This window comes from Dipodomys ordii, unplaced genomic scaffold (genome assembly GCF_000151885.1).
Source record: "Dipodomys ordii isolate 6190 unplaced genomic scaffold, Dord_2.0 Scaffold6, whole genome shotgun sequence".
In the NCBI taxonomy this organism is placed as follows: Eukaryota; Metazoa; Chordata; class Mammalia; order Rodentia; family Heteromyidae; genus Dipodomys; species Dipodomys ordii.
The window spans coordinates 6,294,617-6,310,687 of NW_012267222.1; the positions used below are offsets into that span (position 1 = coordinate 6,294,617).

At 49.5% G+C, this 16,071-nt stretch overlaps 2 protein-coding genes across 2 annotated transcripts in view; both read left to right on the forward strand.

Moving 5' to 3' along the window:
* The window catches only part of LOC105997376 (kinesin-like protein KIF1B), a 60,228-nt gene extending 49,495 nt beyond the window's left edge, over positions 1-10,733 (forward strand). Inside the window, exons 12-17 of the mRNA XM_013031798.1 lie at positions 1,792-1,863; positions 3,806-3,927; positions 5,100-5,249; positions 5,559-5,751; positions 5,869-5,987; positions 6,773-10,733. Of these exons, the coding sequence (XP_012887252.1) occupies positions 1,792-1,863; positions 3,806-3,927; positions 5,100-5,249; positions 5,559-5,751; positions 5,869-5,987; positions 6,773-6,815 (699 nt within the window). The 3' untranslated portion in view covers positions 6,816-10,733. The remainder of the gene's footprint in view (positions 1-1,791; positions 1,864-3,805; positions 3,928-5,099; positions 5,250-5,558; positions 5,752-5,868; positions 5,988-6,772) is intronic.
* Positions 10,734-15,927: 5,194 nt separating this feature from the next.
* The window catches only part of Pgd (phosphogluconate dehydrogenase), a 17,756-nt gene continuing 17,612 nt past the window's right edge, over positions 15,928-16,071 (forward strand). The window contains exon 1 of the mRNA XM_013035256.1: positions 15,928-16,015. Coding sequence (XP_012890710.1) covers positions 16,008-16,015 — 8 coding nt within the window. The 5' untranslated portion in view covers positions 15,928-16,007. The remainder of the gene's footprint in view (positions 16,016-16,071) is intronic.

Consider the following 16,071-nt stretch of genomic DNA (forward strand, 5'->3'; position numbering starts at 1 on the left):
GCTGGAACTGAGAATTGAACGCAGGACCTGGGTGATCCTCAGATCTCAGCCTCCTGACTAGCTACAATTACTAGTCCCCAGCCACAAATTGATTTTTGTAGTTTTAAGAATGGGTTGGAGCCAGGCGCCGGTGGCTCATGCCTGTAAATCCTAACTACTGAGGAAGCTGAGATTTGAGGATCGCGGTTCAAAGCCAACCCCCAGCAGGAAAGTCTGTGAGACTCTTATCTCCAATAAAGCAACAGAAAACCAGAAGTGGTGCTGTGGCTGAAGTGGTAGAGCGCTAGCCTTGAGCTGAAGAGCCCAGGGACAGCGCCCAGGCCCAGAGTGCAAGCCCCAGGACTGACCAAAAAAAAAGGGGGGGGCATCCAAGACCAGGTCTCAAACTTGGTATCTGACACTTGCTTTCATTTGTTGGCTGATGTGCTGCACCTGAGCTGTGGCTCCAACGCAAAATGGCTCATGCCTGTAATCCTAGCTACTCAAGAGGCTGAGATCTGAAATCACAGTTCAAAACCAGCCCAGACAGGAAAGTCTGTGAACCTCTTTTATCTCCAATTAAGCACCAAAAAACTGGAAGTGGGGGCTGGGAGGGTGGCTAAGTGGTAGAGCTCTTGCTTTGCATGCATGAGGCCCTGGATTCGATTCCTCAGCACCACATAAGCAAACAGAAAAAAGCCAGAAGTGGCTCTGTGGCTCAAGTGGTAGAGTGCTAGCCTTGAACTGAAGAGCTGAGGGACAGCGCCCAGGCCCAGAGTTCAGGTGCCATGACTGGACCCAAAAAAAAAAAGAAAATTAAAAAATCTGGAAGTGGACCGTTTCCAGGCCCTGAGTTCAAGCCCCAGGACTGGCATACACACACAAGGCTCTTTATATCAAACCATTAATTTTATTGCATAGATACACTAGCTTTCCTTGATGTTTATAGTTAATTTCTCAAGCTTGGACAATATCTGTGTCCCAGCCTAAGATTTTTTGGTTTTGTTTGATACTAGAGTTAAACTCAGGGCCTGGATGCGGTCCCTGAGTTGTTTTCACTCAAAAAATGGCACTCTACCACTTGAGGCATAACTCTAATTTCTGCTTCTTGATGACTAATTGGAGATAAGAGTTTCATGGAAAGCCAGGTGCCAGTGGCTCATGCCTGTCATTCTAGCTACTCAGGAGCCTGAGATGTAGGAATCACAGTTCAAAGCCAGGCCAGGCAGGAAAGTCCATGAGATCTTATTCCAGTTAACCACCAGAAAACTGGAAGTGGTACTATGACTCAAATGGTAGAACACTAGCTTTGAGTGCAAAGCTCAAACAGCGCAGGGACAATGCCAAAGCCCTTAGTTCAAGCCCTAGGATGGGGGGTGGGAGGCGGAAATGCTGGGCACTAGAGGCTTACACTTGTAATCCTAGTACTCAGGAGGCTGAGATCTGACGATCATGGTTCAAAGCCAGCCAGAAAATTCCCCGTGAGACTCTTACCTCCAATTAACCACTCAAAAACCAGAAGGGGCCGTGTGGCCCAAGTGGTAAAGTGCTACCTTGAGCACAAAGAGACTAGGAGACAGCACCAGGGCCTGAGGTCAAGCCCCACAACCATCAGGAGACTCTCGCTGCCCAGTTTGGTTTTGAACCATGATCCTCTGATCTCAGCCTCCTTAGTAGCTAGGATTATAGGTGTGAACTCCTAGAGCCAAGCAGCCTAGGTTTTTTAAAGCCTGTTCGCTCCCCTCCTGCCTTCCATTCAGGGCTTTGTGTAGTCATGGAAGTTGTCAGCTTACACTTCTTTCTTTTCTCTAGTGCCTGCAGCTTCTCACCCACACCTTCAACCGAGAATTCAACCAGGTCCACAGCAGCATCAGTGACTGCAAGGTGAGCGAGCACCTGGAGACCATCATTTTTAGCCAGTGGAGTAGCCCAGATTTCCTGTCCCCAGCATTTGCTGACGTTAGTGTTGTGTTTAGTATGTGCTACAGTGGGGCTCTGGTGGCTCATGTCAGTAATCCCAGCTACTCAGAAGTCTGAGATCTGAGGAGAGCAGTTGAAAGCCAGCTTGTGCACACACACACACATCCATGAGACTTATCTCCAACCAACTAGCTTAATGTAATATGTAAAAGAAAAATGTTTTTTTAAAGATGTATGACATGTTGTCCTTGTATTGTGTTCTGAATGTTCAGTATGAGTACGCTGACTTCTGTGTCTCTTGGGGTGATTATCAAAAGGGAGACATTGTTTTTCTCTGAACCCCCTTAGAGGATATGCAGGAAATGATGAATTGTGTAACAGCCAACAAGGAAGTGCTCAGGCTCTAAGTGCCACACAGTTCAGTGCCTTCCACAGAGAGCGAGATGCTTGAAAAAGCTTTGTCATCTCCTCTGTCCTAGTCAGCGTGTGCCAGCTCATTCCGTCTGGGACTTGAACACTTAAAGTTCCCGGTAGAGCCTCTGTCCTGATATGCTTTGTGGGGATGGATATTGTGGGCTTGATCTGTCACTTTACCTCTTGAGCCACACCTCCGCTTCCAGCTTTTTATGCTGGCTAATTATTATAAGAGTCTCTTGGAGCCAGGTGCTGGAGGCTCATGCCTATTATCCTAGCTATTCATGAGGATTGTAGTTTAAGACCAGCCCAGCTAGGAAGGTGGCTCAGTGGTAGAGTGCTTGCCTCCTTAACCACTCAGGGCAAACTGGCAGCTCGCTGGAACTTTCTACATCCCACTGTTAACTTTTCCTTTTTTGCTGTATTACTGCTTGATTCTTTTTGATGTTTATTGAGCCAGGCAGGAAGGCTTAAACCTGAAATCCTAGCTATTTGGGAAGTAGAAATCAGAAGATCATGGTTCAAGGCCAACCTGAACCAAAAACGTTCACAAGACTCCATCTCAACCCATGGCTGAACTCAGCAGTGTACGCCTGCTGTCCTAGAACTCAGGGGAGCACGCACAGAAGGATGACATTCTAGGCATAAAGCCCTGTCACAGGAAATAACCCAGAGTGTTGGAGGAGTGGCTCAGTGGCAGAGCACCTGCCTAGCAAGTGTAAGGTTCTAAGTTCAAACCCCAGAACTACCCAAAAGAAAACGAGAAGAAATGTTTTGTGGAGGGATTTAGTATCTACTTTCTCCACGAGAGGAAGTTCTTGATCATATTGTAGAACAACTCCTGGCATGCTGGGAGTGCCCAATGCACATGCGCATGAACTTACTGACTCCATGCCAGAGGCCTAAGGCAGCCTTGTCAATCCTGTCAATGTCGAGGGGTGTGGGTTCTGTTTGTCTGCTTTTCTATGCAGGGACACAACCCAGGGCCTGGAAGCATTCTACCACTGAGCTACACTGTCCCCAGCCCCCCTTTTGAAAATGTCATGATTCAGAGCATGAAAGACTTGTCTTATCTTCTGATATTAATTGTCTATAGGCTTGTTTTCTTGGGTTTTTTTTGTTGTTTTGTTTTGTTTTTGTTGGTCGTGGGGCTTGAACTGTGGGCCTGGGCACTGTCCCTCAGCTCTTCAGCTCAAGGTGAGCGCTCTACCACGTGAGACACAACGCCACTTCTGGTTTTCTGAGTGGTTTATTGGAGATAAGAGTCGTGCGGACTTTCCTGCCTGGGCGGGCTTTGAACCGCCATCCTCAGATCTCAGCCTCCTGAGTAGCTAGGATGACAGGCGTGAGCCACCAACGCCCGGCCAGGCTTGTTTTCTTTAGTGGCCTTCTGCAGCAGGCACAGAAGGGAGGTGCTGGTCATGTCAGCCCCTCTCGGCAGAGGCAGCTTCCCGCTGCTGAGGCTCACTGGCTATGTCCTTCTTATTTCCAGTTGTCTGACGTCTCTCCAATCGGACGGGACCCCTCTGTGTCCAGTTTCAGCAGTGCTACCCTCACTCCATCCTCCACCTGCCCCTCTCTGGTTGACTCGAGAAGCAACTCTGTGGATCAGAAGTAAGTGCCCAGGTTTCAGGGAGAGAAACCAGTCTGCGAATGAGGGGAAATGTCAGCTCTCCTCTGCTGTGGTTCTCAGCGAGGGCAGCACCATCCGCTTAGGCAGCACTCAGAAACGTATTGGAGCCTTTTCTCATTAAATTTTATTAAGCCAGGCACGGTTGGTTCCCACCTGTAATCCTAGCTACTCAGGCAGCTGAGATCTGAGGATCACGGTTCAAAGCCAGCCCGGGCAGTAAAGTCCATGAGACTCTTATGTCCAATGAACCACCAGAAAACCAGAAGTGGCGCTGTGGCTCAAGTGGTAGAGTGCTTGCCTTGAGCTGAAGAGCTCAGGGATGGTGCCCAGGCCCAGAGTTTAAGCCCCATGACTGAAAAAAAAAATTTTTTTTAATTAAATTTTGGATGCTATCAACCACACAGGAAAGAAAAGCTAGCTAAACCTGACATACTATCTTAGGTATACCAACTCAAGAAGTGGGAAAATGAGTTTCTTGGAATCTGAGGCCAAACTGTTCTTTAGAGACACACATAGCAACAAAGCAGAGGATTTGCCTTCTCACGAATGAACGGCTGGGATGAGTCTTTGGTCAGCAGTACAGCCGGATCTGCCTGCCTCGTCTGCTTGCTTCCTGCCTTCCCTAAGGCAGTGCCTAGAGTCTGTAAGAGGCATGGTAAAGCACAATGGCTAAACCCCACTCCAGGCCTCTCTGGGGGTCTGGGTCCAGCTAGGGACTTGAATTTCTTGGTTTCCCAGATGGAGCTGCTGCTCTTGGTCAGGTTACCACATGTTGAGAACTACTGCCCCAGGTCTGGCCTTGGGGCTGATGCAGGGCAGGTTTGTTTTTGTTCCTAGAGGAGGGCGTGGGACTAGCCGGGTGGGCACCAGCATCCTCTGTGTGCTGGAATCCAGTGTTAGCTGTGGGAAAGCATCTTGTCTTCTCAGCTGAGCTCTCTGAAACTAATGTGAGCCCCTGGTGCCCTGAGAGAGGCGTGCGTCTCCCTGGTAAGGTGGCTGTGCACAGACACCTTGATGTCACTGAAATGAGGATTGGGAATTGTTGAACTGGGGTCTCACTATGGTAGGCCAGGCTGGCTGTAAGTGCTGGGGTTATAAGCGTGCACCACCATGCCTGGCATTTGAACCTTTCTCTAAACTCTGCCTTTTAAAGGACCCCAGAAGCCAACTCCAGAGCCTCTAGCCCCTGTCCGGAAATGGAGCAGTTTCAGATTGTCCCAACTGTGGAGACACCTTATTTGGCCCGAGCAGGAAAAAATGAGTTTCTCAATCTTGTTCCAGATATTGAAGAAATTAGACCAGGGTGAGTGCTGCCTTGTCCTGGGACAGACCACAAGCCTGCGCGAGTGTGTTGCTGTCCAGTGCGCACTGATGTGGCGGGGGGCGGGGGGGGGAGCTTGGCATCCTGCCCCGCTGTTACCTCCAGCATCCTCTCCTGGCATAGCACGTTTCTACGGCTGATCTGCTGAATTACTTTGGCCACTAAGAATCAAGGCCCAATGGATCATTTGCCTGTTTGCTGAATTTGGGAGCTTGCCTGGGAGAGACATATTTTGAGGGTCATGGTCACTGTCTTTATGTGAGAAAGTAACTTCTCTCCTTGTCCTTTTAGCTCAGTGGTCTCTAAGAAAGGATACCTGAATTTCAAGGAGCCGCTGTCCAGCAACTGGGCTAAGCATTTCGTCGTGGTCCGTCGCCCCTACGTCTTCATCTATAACAGCGACAAGGACCCGGTGGAGCGTGGCATCATTAACTTGTCCACGGCGCAAGTGGAGTACAGCGAGGACCAGCAGGCCATGGTGAAGGTCTGTCCTGCTGCTCTCGGACTTTCACCACACACCTTCCCCTTTCCCTTCAGATCTGTGAGCTCTGCTGTGTGGCGTGGATGGTCAGTAACCTCCTTGCCTCCCTGTTTCTTTCAGACACCTAACACCTTTGCTGTGTGTACCAAGCACCGGGGTGTCCTTCTGCAAGCTCTCAATGACAAAGACATGAATGACTGGTTATACGCCTTTAACCCACTCCTTGCTGGCACAATACGGTAAGAAGCTGTTAGTTTTTTGGAGGCAGGGTCTTGGTCGTGTAGCCCAGGCCAGCCCTGAACTTTTGCTCCTCCGAGATTATGGGCATTTGCCACCATACCTGAAACTAAGAAGCTGTTCTTGGGTCTCCTTTTTCTTCTTAGCTCTTAGTCCTAGAGGTTGTAAGGGTGGTAATGAGGCTTCAGCTTTTCTGTTGTGGGCTGGGCACTAGTGGCTCATTCTATATAATCCTAGGTACTCAAGAGGCTGAGATCTGAGGATTGCAGTTTGAAGCTAGCCCAGGCAGGAAAATCTGTGAGACTCTTATCTCTAATTTACTACCAAAAAAGCTAGAAATGGAACTGTGGCTCAAAGTGTTAGAGCAATAGTCTTGAGCAAAAATGCTCAGGGCCAGTGCTCAGACCCCGAGTTGAAGCCCCCAGGACCATCACAAAAAAAAAAAAAAAAGATAAAATCTTGTGTCCTGAGTCACTGAAGAGTCTCTGGTCATATTTTCACCTACGAATCGCCTTTGTTTTTCAATTCTGAGGTCTGTAGGTGGTGGTCCAGAACACTGAGGAAAGGAAAGATTGTGAGGACTTCAATAGACTTCCCCATTCAGCTACAGATCCTTGAAGGGCTGTGTAACAGGATTACTCATTACCCAGAATGAGGAAGTCCACAGCTGAGCCCACTGGTTTGTTCAGGAGCCTACAGGCCTGGGCCTGCAATGCCATAGGGAATAATAGTTGTGCCGAGAGACACCTGCATCATTTTCCCATCTCGATTCTCCTTTGTCCCACAGGTCAAAACTTTCTCGAAGATGCCCAAGCCAACTGAAATACTAAGCAACTCTACTGAGCCCTCACTCGCCTTCAAGAGATAAAGAAAGTGTTACCTCTCATTTTCCTTGTGATTCCTAACGGTTACTCTTGTATGTAATCCTGTGGCTTAACTACTTTTCCCCCGTCGTTCAACACTTTCTCTAGCTCTCCTGTGCCCCATCTTCATGGCTCTGTACTCTTCTTTTTCTTATGCTGAGAATCTTGTTAGTAGCATGTGGCCTAACAAAAGGAAAAAAAAGACTAACACACACACACACACACACACACACACATGCACACACACACATGCACCCTGAGAGGATCCAGCAAATCTCCAATTTATTTTTTCATGTACTTTGGCTTCCTTTTGTACACTAGATCTCCATTGTGACCTCTGCTGCTGTCGGACTGTTGTCTTTGGATACCTCTGTCTGTTTTTCAGGATAACCTTTTTCTTTGGACTGTTTTTAATACCAGTTTAATTTTTCCTGGGTGGCTTAGAAAGTGAAGTAAGGAGACATCTGGCCTTATTAGATCCCAAAGGAAAAGCTTACCTTTTTTCCCCTCTTCTGTTTGCATTTGCTAATCCCTGCATTTGTATTCAGGAAGAAAGCTATGGTGAGCTCAAGAATGCATCAGTTAGGTTCAGAGTCAACATTAGGGCTTGTTTAGCGCATGGTTGTGGATTCTCCTAGAGGGAAAGACTGAGAAGCCGTTGCTGTGGGCCTGGGACAGTGGCTGCTTTGGGCTTGTCAGGAAGCGATGGCTGGAGATGCTGCAGTGGGGTAGAGGGGAGGGTGTGGAGGTGGGCGAGGGCAGCATCAGGAATGCCGCAGTTCCCTGCAGCAGAAGGGCCTTGCATCTCCTGATGCTGGTGGTAGTGTGGAGTTGGTACCATGTCATGCACACAGACCCCACAAGGGGGCGCCTTTCACTTGCTGGTTGTAAACTCCGTCACTATTGACGCAATAATTATGACAGTGCTGACTGTGAAATGTGACTGTTAGTAGTTTGCTTTGATTAAGGAAACCTAGCTCTCGGTGTAAACATTGGCCATTTCCAACGATGCTTGTCAACCAGGATTAAGACCAACCCCCACTACCACTCCAAGCAAAACAAAAGACACCTGCGGACAAATAATTACATTGCCCAGTCCTGCTGTCTCCCCTCTGCGGTTACGTTCCCTCCACGCAGTGTGGAGCTACCTTTGGAGCAGGAATGAGGGAACTCACTCCTGGCAGAGCCTCCCTTGGCTTCTGGAAGCCAGGGACCATCCTAGAACATAACGCTCTTGGTTTAATGCCAGAATATTTTGCAGAACTGATTGGGGACAGGAGCTCAGCAACTTGAGTTGCTTTGCAGTGACGTGGGACTGCTCCGGCCTTCTTCACTCCCTTGCCCAGCTTTTCATCATGGCTCAGGCATCCAGTAAAGCATCTGCTCACTCAGGCCCCCTGGTGGTGGGCTCGCACACATCTGCAGAGCCTGTCTGTCAGCACCCACCTCCAGAGACGGCGGGGCTGGCTTGTGAAAGTTTATCTTGCTGTGAGAAAGAAGGAGAGCTTAGGGAAGGAAAGGTGGAAATCGGCCTTTTTATCTGAGAAGTCATCAACAGAAACTCCCAAACTTCCTTCCTCTCCTTAGAATATAGTCACTAACTGTAATATTATTTGTTTCCTAAGCATAGATGAGATTTGTAATGTATTTAGGAGTCTCTTGGTTATCTGCTGGATACAGTAAGCCTCCTGGTATATACTGGCATCCCACTGGGTCTGTCTGTGCTTAGAGACAGCTTCCTAGCCTGAACTAATTTCAGGGAATGAAGATGAAGTAGAACCTGAGGTATTGTGGGAGGAAGGGTCCTGGCCGAGACGGGAGGCGGAGCCTGAGGGAGCGTGGAACCCAGCGATGCGCGGATCTGATCGATCGCTCAGGGTTTGTTGTTTGTTTTTAACACAAAACTGGTTTGGAAAGTCTTTGCTTTTGAAGTGTCAGAAGTTGGCATGAGCTGTTGCAGACGAGGAGGAAGCGGGTAAACTCCACCATCCCAGCCTCTGCTGCGGCCCGTGGGTTTACACAGCCCTTGTGGAACCCCCCTTTTTCTAGGAGCCCATTTCCACATTGGAACTCAGGCCATTTGGGGTGGGGGGTGTTGATGTTTCCAGCTGTCCATTTCTGCTCCAAAATGTGAGGAGACAGCAGCTATGTGATTCCTTTGCTACAGCCACGATGGCAGGAAAGTTCGGAACCCTTTCAGGGAAGCATTAAAACATTCCTCTGAACAAACAGCCAAAAGAATTATGCAAATTACAGAAAACAGTGCTAATTACGGCCTCCTCTCTTCACTTCCCATCCTCCTTTCTCCGACCAAACCAGAATAGGGCCTCACAGTTGCCACCACTCCAGTGCTCAGATGCGCCTGCGCGGGGCCACCTGGGAGTCAGCCAGCTCTCAGGCCCAGGCTGGGCGGGGTGGGGCCGGGCAGCCCCGCACTGCCGGTCAGGGGCACCAGCGGGCTTCCTCTGGCGCTGCGTGGCCACTTTCCATTGGGCTCCACGGCAGGTCCTTAACCAAGGGTCTTGTTCATGTGAGGAGAGCGTTTCCCCAACAAGAAGCCACTAAGCAACCAAGAAACCACGATGGCTGGTTGTTCACCCCTGCTCCCTGCATAGATTTTCCACAGCTGCTCCCAGGGGAAAGGGTCTTCAGGATCTAAAGATGTAATGACTTCTGGCACATATCTCAAAGCATGGACTTTGTTGCCTGCTGCTTCTCGTCTGATTTACAGGGATATTTAATTTTGTAAGGTATTTGTATATTTATATAGCTGTAATGAATTGCACATGGACTGGAAGAGAAGGATTCTCTCTCGCACCCCTACCGGGACTTGGTCGGCAAGCCCGCTGGGCACTGCGCTCTGCTCTGCTCTTCTGGGGCTCTTCACTGGGGTTGTTGCTTGTGTGTTGTGGGTCTTTCACCTTTCCTTTGGGTTCCCTTTTGAGATGTGATTGTTAATTTGCTCCTTAAGAAGAAAGGACTAAAGCTGCTGACTGCACTAGGTGGCATGCAGGATGTACTGGGTGGGACTCTGGTGTGTGCGCTGCCGCCATCCACCGTGGCCAGCGATCGCCACACCTGCCAGAGGTCGGCAGCTTGAGGTTATTTGCTGCTGCTGTTCAAAAGGCCATTTATGAACTGAATGTTTGAACTCTATTCTAAAACCTTTAAGAAAGCTGCCCCTCCCCCCCCCCCCCCCCTCCACCTCCCCAATCGCTTAAAGGAAATCATTTAGAGTTGATGCAGAACTCATGCTCACAGCTCACAGCCAGGGGCTGGACATGCAGCTCAGAGGAGGCCCACTTGCCTTTGATGTGTGCCGCCCTGCCCTGGGTATGGTCACCAATGCTGTAAAACGACACACTCACACGTGGCGGCTGGCCGGGGTGTGTGGCTTCTCATGTCTTCCCGTCCACTTTTTTTTTTTTTCCATGCTAAGTGTTCTGACATCAGTTTACCTGAGGAATCCACCAGCCTTTCCATAGTGAGGCGTCCGGCCCGAAAGCACTTGTGTGTTGACATCGCAGCCTCTGTCTCCATTCTCATGCTCTGTGACAAAGTCCATGACGCATAAGTGGCCTTTTTGAACCAAGACTTTGCAAACTGATCTCTCCCCAGTGAAGGAGTTGAGCACATTCGCAACAATGTACATTATTAATTTTGGATTTTCATTTTCATGTTTTATTTTGTAAATATTATCTGATGTTTGGAGCTTGAGTATAATACAGAATGTAAATACAGTTCTTGTATTTGTACTAATTCTGATTCTTTTGCTGTATAGCCTTAGATGTGCAATGCAGACATTATCTAACTGTGTGTATGGTAACCTTGCACCACGGAACTATTAGTGAACGAGGTAAAAATAATAAAGGTACAACCAGTGCATCCAAAGGCTCCCCATGTGCTTTTATTCCTACTCTACCACCAAGCCACATTCCCAGCCCACATTCCCAGCCCAAAGCCATGGTTTTAAAATTGCAGTGTGTCAGCTTAATTTAACAAGCTCCCACTGAGAGCAGAATCTGCACTGTCCTGGGAATCTGCACCCAGCAAGAAGCAAGGAGCCGCTGGGGTTCATGGCACTCACCTCTGGGGCATCGGAGGTGGCAGTAGGAAAATCTCTCCATGTCGCTGGCCCAATTGCATCCGTGACTCTGTGTCAGTATGTCCAGTGGGTATTGGGGTGCTGCTCTGCCTGGTGTGCTGTCGGGGTGCTGAGGATTCCAGGAGACAGCAAGTGTGCATGCACCAGTAGTCCCCATTCCACAACTAAAGGGAAAGAGGGAAAGCATTCATTAAACTGGTAACATCAGTGATATCACTAACTTCTCAGAGGATGAGATCTGAAGACTGAGGTTTCAAAGCCAGACTGGGCAGGAAAGTCTATGAGACTTTTCTCCAACCAACCACCAAAAAAAGCTGAAAATGGAAGTGTGGCTCAAGTGGTAGAGCACCAGCCTTAAATGAAAAGCTAAGGGACAAAGTCCAGACTCTCAGTTAAAGCTCCAGTGCTGGCACCAAAAAAAAAAAAAAAAAAAAACACAAAAAACTATCTAGTCGTTAGAGGTTATATCAGGCTGTGCTTTCCTTAAACTATGATGGACTTCCATTTTGAACTGGGTAATTAACCCTGAAGTCGATCTTATATAAGTTTCTTTTAAAGTTCCTGGGCAGATATAATAAAGACTAGTGCTCTGCTGCCTTAGACATAGCATCACTCCTCGCTTTTTCTGAGTAGTTTATTTTAAATGAGTCTCACAGATTTTCCTGCTGGGGGTGCCTTCGAACTGCCATCCTGAGATGTCAGCCTCCTGAGTAGCTAGGATTACAGGTGTGAGCCATGGGTACCTGGCTGCATTGGTGGATTTTCTAAGAACTCAGGTCTGTTCCACGTGACTCCCTGGCTCACAAGCGCTTTCCAACCCAGGGGAATACATCTTTGCTATGGCTTTGTAACAGTTCTCTGGGAAGCAGGTGTTTTTGTTTTGTTTTTCCCCTGTTAATTCCCTAACAGAGAAATGGCAAGTCGATGTAGCATGTAACATAAGAGAAAAAAATGGATGTTTGATTGCTAGCCAAACTTCTCATAAAGAGTGACCATTCTTGGTGGATTCAGGAAGTATAGCTGTCTTGTCACTTTGACTCAGCAGAATTCCTCTCTTGCTAAATCTCAGACCAGAGCAATCAACTCGCTCCAGCAACAGCATCTGAGTGCAGGCTTTCTTGGGAAGAGCCCACAGGAAGAGCATGTAGTTGCCACAAAGCCGAAAAGTCTACCTGTCACCAAGGTGCTCTCTGGAGGCGGAATTTCTACAAGCAGTTGTTGGCACGTCAAAACTACTCACAAAAAGTTAACTCCATTTAAAGTCTACTAAACACTATGTACAGTATCCACCAGTTCTGCTGGGAAAACAAGTAGTATGAGTCTCCACCAGATTCCCTTCTGACCCTAGTGGGGAGAGAAGGCCTGGCTAACATCAGGAGAAGGTCAAAGTTCACTTCTGCTCCTAACTGGCTGTGAGGGGTTTTGTTTCTTTTTGTCCTTATCAGGATAAAGGATGTTGTCTCACCAGGCACTGGTGGCTCACACCTGTAATCCTAGCTACTCAGAAAGCTGAGCTCTGAGGATCAAAGTTCAGAAACCAGCCTGGACAGGAAAGTATGGGAGACTTGTCTCCAATTAACCACCAAATATCTGGAAGTGGCTTAAGTGGTAGAGTGCTAGTTTTGAGCATTAAAAAAGCTCAGGGACAGCACCCAAGCCCTGAGTTCTAGCTGCAGGATGGTGTCTCAGGGTATTGAGCTTTTCTGGTCTTGCCTGTAGATGATTGTTCACCCTCCCACTGGGTAGGGGACAAGGCAGGCTGTGGGGCACGGTATTTTTCTGGTTTCCCATCGTGCATCTCATTGCTGTGAGGCTGAAGTGCCAAATCCAGGCTGTGAGAGGGATGGCCATGGTGAAAGCTCCCAGTATAGAATCTATTCCTGCACACTGCGTCATGTCGCTGGGCAAAGCCAGCAGACCCAGCTCCGCCCTGGGAAACTCAAGAGAAGGCTCTGAGCTTGGGGAGGGGTGCACGGCTGGCAGAGGCAGGAGGACCCTGCCTGGAGTCCAAGGACTGGAGTTGAGGGCTTGCTTCCGGTGGTAGAGCACCTGCTTACCAAGTGCAAGGCCCTGAGTTCAAAACGCCCTTACTGCAAAACAAAACCAGGACTGGGTAGGGTTCTTACCTAGCAAGGATGAGGCATGGGCTTGATCCCCAGCCCTGCAAAGATAAAGGAAAGTCTTAGGCATAAAGGGTCTCACACCAGTGGCTCATGCCTGCTTGTAATCCTAGCTACTCAGAAGGCTGAGGTCTAAGGATTCTGGCCGAAAAATCTATCAGATTTTAAACTTTTTTTTTGTTTGTACAGTGTCTGGAACTAAGGGCCTAGGTGCTGTCCCTTAGCTTTTTCACTCAGGGCTGGAGCTCTATCTACTTAAAACCACACCTCTACTTCGGGCTTTTATTATTATTATTATTTGAACTCTGGGCCTGGGTGCTGTCCCTCAGCTCTCCTGCTCAAGGTAAGCACTCTCCCATTTGAGCCACAGCGCCACCAGCACCTGGCTATGTCTGGCTTTTTGCTGGTTAATTGGAGATAAGCCTCTTACACATTCCTGCCCAGGCTGGCTTCAAATCCTGATCCTCAGATCTCAGCCTGCTGAGTAGCTAGGTTTACAGGCATGAGACACCAGTCTTGCCTTGTTTGTTTATTTATTTATATATTTATTTATTGTCAGTAGTAGGGCTTGAACTCTGGGCCTGGGCACTGTTCCTCAGCTCTTCAGCTCAAGGCTAGCGTTCTACCACTTGAGCCACAGAGCCACTTCTGGTTTTCTGGTGGTTTATTGGAGATAAGAGTCTAATGGACTTTTCCTGCCCAGGCTGGCTTTGAACCATGATCCTCAGATCTCAGCCTCCTGAGTAGCTAGGAAGGATTACAAGCATGAGCCACCAGTGCCCAGCTTTTTTTTTTAATAGTGCGCATAATTGTACCAAGGGATTGTATTTCAAATATGTATATATTATATTTTAATAAGAATAACCTTCCTTTTTGCTTTCTCTTTACCCATCTCCCAACTAATCAGCAGCTTTCTTTGAAGTTCTTATGCCATCTTCATATATACTTGCAATGCATTTCTGTATTCTTCACTCTCTCACTTTTTTCCCTTCCCTTGCAGAGGAGACATCCTGAGACCCAGTGACTTGCCCTAGGGAGGAGGGGTCAGTAGGACTATGTCTAATGTCCAGGACTCAATCACCAGCTCCAAAAGTCAGAAACAAGATCTTGTACAAAAGCCAAGTGCTGGTGGCTCACACCTGTAATACTAGCTACTCAGGAGGCTGAGATCTGAGGACCATGCTTCAAAGCCAGCCTGGGCAGGACAGTCAGTGAGACAATTATTTCCAATAAGCCACTAGGAAACCGGAAGTGGCGCTGTGGCTCAAGCTGTAGAGCACTTGCCTTGAGCTGAAGAGCACAGGGACAGCGCCCAAACCCAGAGTTCAAGCCCCAAGACAGACCAAAAAAAAAAAAAAAAAAAAGCACAAAAACTTGCCCCCAGTCACACAGCAAGAAAACAATGGAGCCAGAATTAGCAAGATGTGACATCAAAACGCTTTTCTTTTGTCAAGCAGTAAATTCCAGTTCATTCTAGAAGTCATCTGATCTACTACTTAGAACGTGCTGCCCTGCCCCCACTCTATCCCAGATTTGACTGACAGGGGCCTCAGAGAGCACCAGTCTCCTAGGGGCTGTTCCAAGTTAGCAACTTGGTGCAGAGCAAGTCAGCAAGCCTCCATCTCAAGCAGGAGTCTGGCTAGGTCAGTAGGTGGTTCTCAGACTTTCTGATCTCACTATCCCTTTACATTAATTTTGCTTCCATAAATTATATCAGTACTTGTTTTAGGAGCTGAGAAAACGAGTAGCAATTTCCACAAACAATCCAGTAAGATCATGGACTTTTTTTTTCTAGCTCAGAACTAGGGTGGTTTTTGGGTGACATTTAATATACAATATATCCGATGTATCCCCAAGATGGGTAGTTGGGTGTTTTGTTTTAGTTTATTGCAAGGTGATGGGCAGAGGTGTCACTGTTACATACCTAAGGTAGTGAGTACCCTGCTTGCCAAGCGTTGTTGCCCCCTGCCTCGTTTTTCTCCCACGTTCCCACTTTGGCCTTAACCCTCTCTCGGAGATAGACTGAAATCACATGGCCGGCACCAGACCAAAACTACTGCCAAGTGGGGCCTTGAGCGGCTGCCCCTTCCTCCCCTCCGGCTGCGACCCTCTGACCAATGTCCACCATCCACCATTAGTGACCGTCCCTCAGGCCCACTGGGCCACTCCAGCTGTCCTTCCCACTGTAAACCCCGCGGCCTGTGAGCAAGGCCTGCGTCCCCAGGCCTGGCTGGAGGGGTCCCCCCAGCCTGGTCCCCCCGTGCCGGCGTGGAGCCTTCTCTCTGCTCGCCCTTCGAAGCCGGCGGGCTGCCCTCTCGCCCCGCCGTGGCTCAGGCCCACGCGGCCCCGCACGTTCTCCGCGTCCTGGGCGTCCCCCGGCCGTCCCCCGCCCGCGGGGACGGCTACCCCGGTCGGCTTCCCAGCGAGGATGGCCCTGCGCTGCTCCGCGCACAGCAACCCGGGAGGAAGCAGCCGTCAACTCTGCAAAAAAGCCCTGTCAACTGTAAAGCGCGGACCGGCCGAAGTTACATCTTCACCGCTGAGGGTCGAAGCGAACGGCCCACGAGGTCCTGGCGGCAGCTTTAGTCTGCGCCAAGCGGCGGACCCCAGTCCGGGACCTGAGAACCAAGTCCCGGCTGGCCCAAGAGGCCACCTTGCCGGGCTCCAAGCGCCCCGCTCCCGGCTGGGGCTCCTCGAACGGCTCGGCGCTCTACTGGTCAGGCTTCGAGGTGGGCGTGTCTATGTGCCCTCAGGTGGTCTAACAGGCGCCGGAGAGAACCAATGGTGGGGAGCGAAGCTCCAGCCCTTCCTCCCGATTGGCCGGTTCCGGGAAGCCGGACGGTGAGGCCAGCGGGATCCCGACGCCGCTTCATTCGCCCGCCGACCCCGCTGGCCGCGCTTCCTGCTAGTCTCCGCGCTCTGCCCGCCGCCGCCATGGCCCAGTGAGTGACCGCGGGGGCCCGGCCGGGGTGTCTGCGGGTTCTCTCCACGCGGCCCT